Source organism: Otolemur garnettii, unplaced genomic scaffold (genome assembly GCF_000181295.1).
Source record: "Otolemur garnettii isolate 467f Iridium unplaced genomic scaffold, OtoGar3 scaffold00247, whole genome shotgun sequence".
Classification (NCBI taxonomy): domain Eukaryota; kingdom Metazoa; phylum Chordata; class Mammalia; order Primates; family Galagidae; genus Otolemur; species Otolemur garnettii.
In genome coordinates this window covers 83,021-89,852 of record NW_003852642.1, presented here as the reverse complement: position 1 = coordinate 89,852, position 6,832 = coordinate 83,021, and the positions used below count along the sequence as shown (strand labels likewise).

Sequence of the window (6,832 nt, the reverse complement as noted above, 5' to 3'; positions counted from 1 at the left end):
TACTAATTTGAAAGTAAATACATAGTAAATCTTACTTTAGTTTTACATTAAATATTTAACCCATTTTAATTTTATTTTTATTTATGGGGTTAGCTCTATGTTCAATTATCTTCGTGTCCTGATAGAAATCTAGTGGTGGCAGACTCATGTAGCTGATCATTTGCCCTTTTCCATTTGCCTCTGTTTACTTATTTCTCTCTCCATTTGTCTAACATGGCTGAGGTTGGGAACGTGATTTAATCAGTGCTGTATTCTTATAATCTCAGACAATTGTGCAACATGATAAATCATGATGCCTGTTGTTGAATGAATAAACAAATTACACTAAAGTTTTGTGAAGTTACTATTGAAAATTATATTTGCAGGTAATTTTTCCCTAAACACTGAAATAAGGACGCACAAGAAGGACACATGGAGCAAAGAAACAATGTGACTGAGTTTGTCCTGTTGGGGCTCACTGAGAACCTCCAGGGCCAGAAAATATTGTTTGTGGTGTTCTTGCTCATCTACGCTGTGACGATGGCAGGCAACCTGCTCATTGTCATGACCGTGGTGGTCAGTCCCACCTTGGATGCCCCTATGTACTTCTTCCTTGGCAATTTGTCATTTATGGATGCTGTTTATTCCACCACAGTGACCCCAAACATGATTATAGACTTCCTCTATGAGAAGAAAACCATTTCCTTCCAAGCTTGCATGGCCCAGGTTTTTGTAGGACACTTACTTGGTGGTGCTGAGATTTTGCTCCTGATTGCCATGGCCTGCATTACTTGGCAATCATGAACCAACGAGTGTGTGTCCTGCTACTGCTGTTAGCCTGGTTTGGAGGTTTTGTGCACACTGTAGTTCACCTTCTCTGTATTTACAACCTTCCCTTCTGTGGCCCCAATGTCATTGACCACTTCATCTGTGACATGTACCCCTTACTAAAGCTTGCCTGCACTGACACCTATGTTATCGGCCTCAGTGTGGCTGCCAATGATGGAGCAATCTGTGTGGTCATCTTTATGCTCTTACTCATCTCCTACGGGGTCATTCTGCACTCACTGAAGAATCTTAGCCAGGAAGGGAGACGCAAAGCCCTGTCCACCTGTGGCTCTCACATCACTGTGGTGGTCCTCTTCTTTGTCCCTTGTATTTTTATGTATGTGAGACCCCCTTCTACTTTATCCATTGATAAATTTTTGAGTGTGTTTTACACAGTAATCACCCCTATGTTGAACCCCCTAATCTATACTCTGAGAAATGCAGAGATGAAAAATGCCATGAAGAAACTTTGGACCAGAAAAAGAAAATGAAATAATAAAAGACTGGATCACCTATTTTCAATGAAGAGTTGCACCCTTCAGGAAAACCATGTGTGATTATTTAACTATAGTAATTTTTCCCAGATTTAATAACTTGTACACAATGAAAAATATTGATTATGTGAATACTTCCAATGATAAAAATATATTTTTAAGATATTCGTAATTTTTTAGGAAAATATATGCTTATTTTGGGGATGGAATATAAAGATTTATAAAAAGACTATAAGTATATGTGCTGTAGTTGATACTATAAATTTATTTTAGTTAATAGAAGATGTTCTCATGCTTCTCTCTTAATGGTAGCTCTTTTTCAGAATTTGCAGTGCTCCTTCCAGATTTCAGAAGCATAAATAAGAAATGAAACATAAAGGCTTGGTTCACTCTTGCTCACATAAAGCAGAGCATTTAATACTTGAAGTATAAATTTTATTTTGTATTTGTAAGATATGTGGTATTTTAATGTAGAATTTTGTTCATACTTCTGAACTTATTAAGGTGGAAGAGGAATAATGCTTAGAGTTTTAATATTAATCATACGGAGGTCAAGTATACAAAAAGAATCTGAATGAACAAGGCAGATATGCAGAAAAATAACTAAATAGGACTTATTTTTCCAATTGGAAAATCTCTAGTTCTTTAAGACAGGCAGCTTTATTTTGTGCCATATTTTTCAGGACGGTCCATTAATCTTCCCAGGTAGTTTAGAATATCAGGTGATACCTCTGTTTATTTTTCAATCTCCCATCTCATGGCCCTCTAAAAAAGAGCCAGGCTCTCCCTTTCATTCATGGAATTCACAAAATCCATTATCCATGAGCTTCAAACACTCAATCTAGAGCTTGGCACCAGGTAATTTGAAAAATATCATTATGAAGAAAAATAAAATGTTGGTTATATATGTTGATTTCATTCTTACCTTCTTTATTAATGTATTTTAGATGACTATGTAATAAAAAGACATTGTTTTATTCGACAGAAATCTTTATTTAAATCTTCTTTTCAGACAGAAAATTTCTCTCTGAATCAGGCTTGAAATAAAACACTACCCACCCCTAATTTGGCAGAAAACATATAGTCAAAGAGCTCATTGTTACTGCTTCCTTCCTTAGTCCAGATTTATGAGGGGCCCAAGGCTATGGGGAACAAATCCTTTTCCCTCACTTTATGAGTAACTTTGTATTATTATTTTTATCCCTATTAGTATTACATGGAGTTTTCTTGTATCATTTCAAGTTCTTCCCAAACATGACACTATAAATAATATCAAACATTTGATTGTACCAGAGTTTACATAACTAAGTCCTTCAATTCTGTATATTTTAAAATTTGTAGTTATTTTAATAAGAGATGACTTCAGTTAATCATTGTTTGTGTTCGTTGGTCTTTAAATTCCCTGATGCCAGGAAAGTTACTCACTTGTCTTTGTGATCTCTGTTCTTTGCACAAACTCTGGGATAGAAAATCCACTTCATATGCTCTGTCAATTACTGTGTTCTTGAATTCTTGATTTATTAGAGTCAGAATTTTTGCTGATGAATTTTGATAAACTCTATATTGAATCTACATGTTTATACCACTCTTCTTTGATGTTTGCTTTTTATATCTACCTTGTTATGGGATTTATGTGATAATCATCTTTTACTTTCCAATTTCTTTTATCATATCACACTTTGTAAAATTCCTTATCTTTCTGGTGACTTTGTAAATTTTAACATCTTATTTTTAATAACTTTTCCAAAAAATTATTTTCCAACCCAGTGACAATTTTTTTATTTCTAATTAGGAAATATGTAAGTCTGTTTTCCCAAATAGATAAAATAATCTGCCAATTTAATTTATTAATTTTTAATTATTTTCAGTAATAATTTGAAATTTCTTCTTTTTATATGTCAATTTATTTTTTTACAGCTAGAAGCATCAATCTTTTGTCATATTTTCTCTATTCCTTCCTTCTTCCCTCCCTCCCTCCCTCCCTGCGTTTATATTATTATTTTTATCCCTATTAGTAATACATGCAGTCTTACATGGAGTTTTTTCTTCCTTTCTTTCTTTCTTTCTTTCTCTTTCTGGTTTATTCTACCACTAACACAATATTTCTTTTTTTTTTATTAAATCATAGCTGTGTACATTAATACTGACATGGGTGACAGTGTGCTGTTTTTATATACAATATGAAATATTTTCATCAAACTGGTTAACATAGCCTTCATGTCATTTTCTTAGTTATTGTGTTAAGACATTTATATTCTACATTTAGAAAAATTCACATGTACCCTTATATGATAAACCATAGTCGTGATCCCACCAATCACCCTCCCTCCACCCATCTTCCCCCTTCCCCTCCCCTCCCTCTTCCCTTTTCCCATATTCTTGGACAAAAAATTGGGTTATAGCCTTCCTATGAAAGCAACACATTATTTCAGTAGTCAAATTATTTTAAAGTTTATCTATATATGGTAGGGATAGTATCCCCTAATTACTCAGCTTTTTCAAAAGTTTCTTGCAGTGCCTAACTATGTATTCTTTCTCATAAACCTTAGAGCCATTTTTAAAGTTTGAAAACTTCCCATAGTATTATGTTTAGAATTTCATGAGCATATTTATTTTGACAAAAATGGTATGATATAATATAATGTACAGTTTTTCCATCTACCATAAATACAACTATTGTGAAGGTTTGACTGATAAGTCTCAATCACATTTGTAACTATCTTCAAAGGGTTTATATACATCTTGTTTTTTGACTTTTTGTTTATGGAGGGTCCAAGGCAACTTCACTCATATAACTGATACTTTGGCAGGAATGGCTAGAAAGCACGTCTCTTTTAGATCCTTTTCTTCTCCATGTGGACACAGGATTATGTAGACACGACCTTTCCAGTGAAAAGTTGTTAGATCTCAGAGTGGGGAGGCAGGATTTCTAAGCCCCCAAAACAATCAGGACCATGGCATGAATTTGAAGTCCATGATCTCAACTAAAATGAGACTCAGTGAGGATGGAGCCCCCTGGTGCAGTTCCTATCACATGACTCCTTCATCATGGCTCTTTAGGAGCTATGACCAGATATAAGTGGTTTCTTCCCCATGCCCAGAAAATAATGGAGGCAAGGAGACAGATAAAGAAAACAGACCCTCCTGTTCACAAGGGGAGGCTGTGGTGCTGTCTTCAGGGTGATTCCCTTAAACACTCTGTAGAATGTCCATGCTTTTCTTGGCATTCATTCCATTACACAAGCACTATACCCACAGATATCTTTAATCTAGCCCTTCTCAGGATGGGGCTGAAAGTCCCTGAGACTTTTAAGAGTCTTAGAAATATTTTTGTCCAGTTGAGAGTGGTTATGAGACACATTCTTAAATCTTTCCAAAGTCTTGAGAAAGAGTCTTACATCCACAACTTTGAGATGATATTTCTTCTCACATCTCTTACTTTTGAGAATCCTTTGCTCTTTGCAGATGCTGGGAATGAGAATTGGTTTTACTTTTGAAAAAAGTCAAATTGTGGCTCTTTTATTAATATGTCCTTTTCTAAATTCTGCTTGGAGACTTAAATGATACTCTTTTAACCTCATCTTTCTACGTTATCACTCCAGACACAGTTGTAAGAAACAGCCAGAGCTTTCTCTATTGTACATGGAAATCTTGGCTGAATCCTGTTCTTAAGCACGTTTTCTATTTTCTGCATTACTACAGGTTTCAGTATTGATAAAATTTCCAGCACTGAATAAGATAGGTCACTTTTTGTTCCCTCCAAGGACAATTTCTCCCATCTTTTCAGTCTTGACTTACAGTGTCCTTGAGACCTGCCCAGCTGCCATATATCTTCTGGTACTAAAGCCACATCCTTTGCATTTTTGTTTTGGAAGCACCACACTTAGTGGTTCCACTGTTTATTCAGCTTGTCTCTTGCTACCTGATACAACATTCCACATTTTTTGTGACTTAACCACTGTTTAATTTTACCTTAAAATTTTGTGAGCCAGGAATTCAGGCAGTGGGCCAGCTGGGTATTATTTCTTCTGTTTCATGTGGCATGGACTAATGTTGCTCTATTATTTACTGATATTTTCCTGATAAAATAACTCAGGAGATTTCTAATAACTCAATTTTCTTCCCAGGCTGGAGCATGTGTTCAGGTGAGATCTTCCACATGTAATGTTTCCTTGTTATACCTGTCATTGCTGTAGAAATTTGGGGAAAGTCTTGATTTCCTTGGAGAGACATAGGGAGATACTTTTAAATAGGAAAGCAATGGCCATAGGAGTATGCTGTTTGAATGACTGCAAAACTGAAGAGTTCTTCTACTATCTGTGAGAAAGCTCTGTCACTGGCTTAGCCAGGATGTTAGATTCTAGCATTTTCCCTGTTAGGTGCAGAACTTAGTCACCAGGCACAAGAATGTTATCATAAATCCTCAGTCAAAGCTAAGTACTTTACAGTTCCCTCATCATAATTGACAAGCAAGAGAAAAATTGAAGTAACTAAGTTTAATATTGCTAAATTTCTTGTTTATTTGTGCTACAAAATAATGGGGTTGGCCATGTTGATTTCTACCAATTAGGTCAATTTTTTACATAGTTATGCAAACAAAGAATTTTTGTTTTCCTATGAAGAAATTTTTCCAGCAGGAGGAATATTCAACTACCTTAGTACAGTAAATATTGAGATCACGTTTAAGTGTCTTTATATTTTAGGCATGCACTTTGGATGCTTCAACACCTCTCTGAAGAACTGAGATAATGGGAAACCTGTGTGGAAAGGTGGAAATGGTAGCCACTTGCTCTATTTCTAGATTCACTAAACATCCATATTACTTATGATTGTGTGTTAATTGTGTTAGTAAGAGCGTCTTCTCATGTGCTCTCTGATCACATACACGCGGGTGAGGTATGTACAATTTTTTCAGTAAGAGAAGCTTTGACTTCTACAGATCAAGGACAAAACCTAAGATGTGAATTCCTGAAATTATTGACAAGAAATACTTCTTGAAAATTTCTGTGATGTAATGAAATAACGGTAATGTCTTAAATATCATATACTTCACGGGAGAAAGCAGAGTTGGAAAAATTAAGCTAGCAAAACACAGAAATTAATCAGGATATACAAAATATGTTTGGTTTTAGTATATAGCCTGATAGATGTTTGTTTTTCATTTTACCAAATAACAAGAGAAATATGTAATACTTATAACAGATAAACCAGTGGATTTCTAATCTCAGGTTATGGAATTTTATATTTTACCTGATAATTACTTTTAGATATTTGAGTTAGAAATCTAAAATTGTGTATTTTAGCAAGTGTATTAGAATGTAAAGGAACAAATTCTCAGTATATTCTGCCGTATGATATGGGCTTTTGTGTATGAATGTAAAAATTATCCCAGCAAGCATGTCAGGGATAGTATCTCAGCAAAAGAACACTTGGACATTAGCTTGCCTACTGTCATTTAGAAAGATTTACAACTGTAATTATGAAATATGATAGAGGGATTTTGTTATGATATTTTATCTTTTAAAAATGTC

The 6,832-nt window shown here is 34.7% G+C and overlaps 1 protein-coding gene across 1 annotated transcript; it reads left to right on the top strand.

Annotated features, from left to right (window-relative positions):
• Positions 1–411: 411 nt before the first annotated feature.
• LOC100955199 (olfactory receptor 4A15-like) lies at positions 412–1,298 on the top strand. The gene is given in 2 exon segments (XM_012813130.1): positions 412–757; positions 760–1,298. Coding segments are annotated over 2 exon segments (885 nt in total).
• The last annotated feature ends 5,534 nt before the right edge of the window (positions 1,299–6,832 follow it).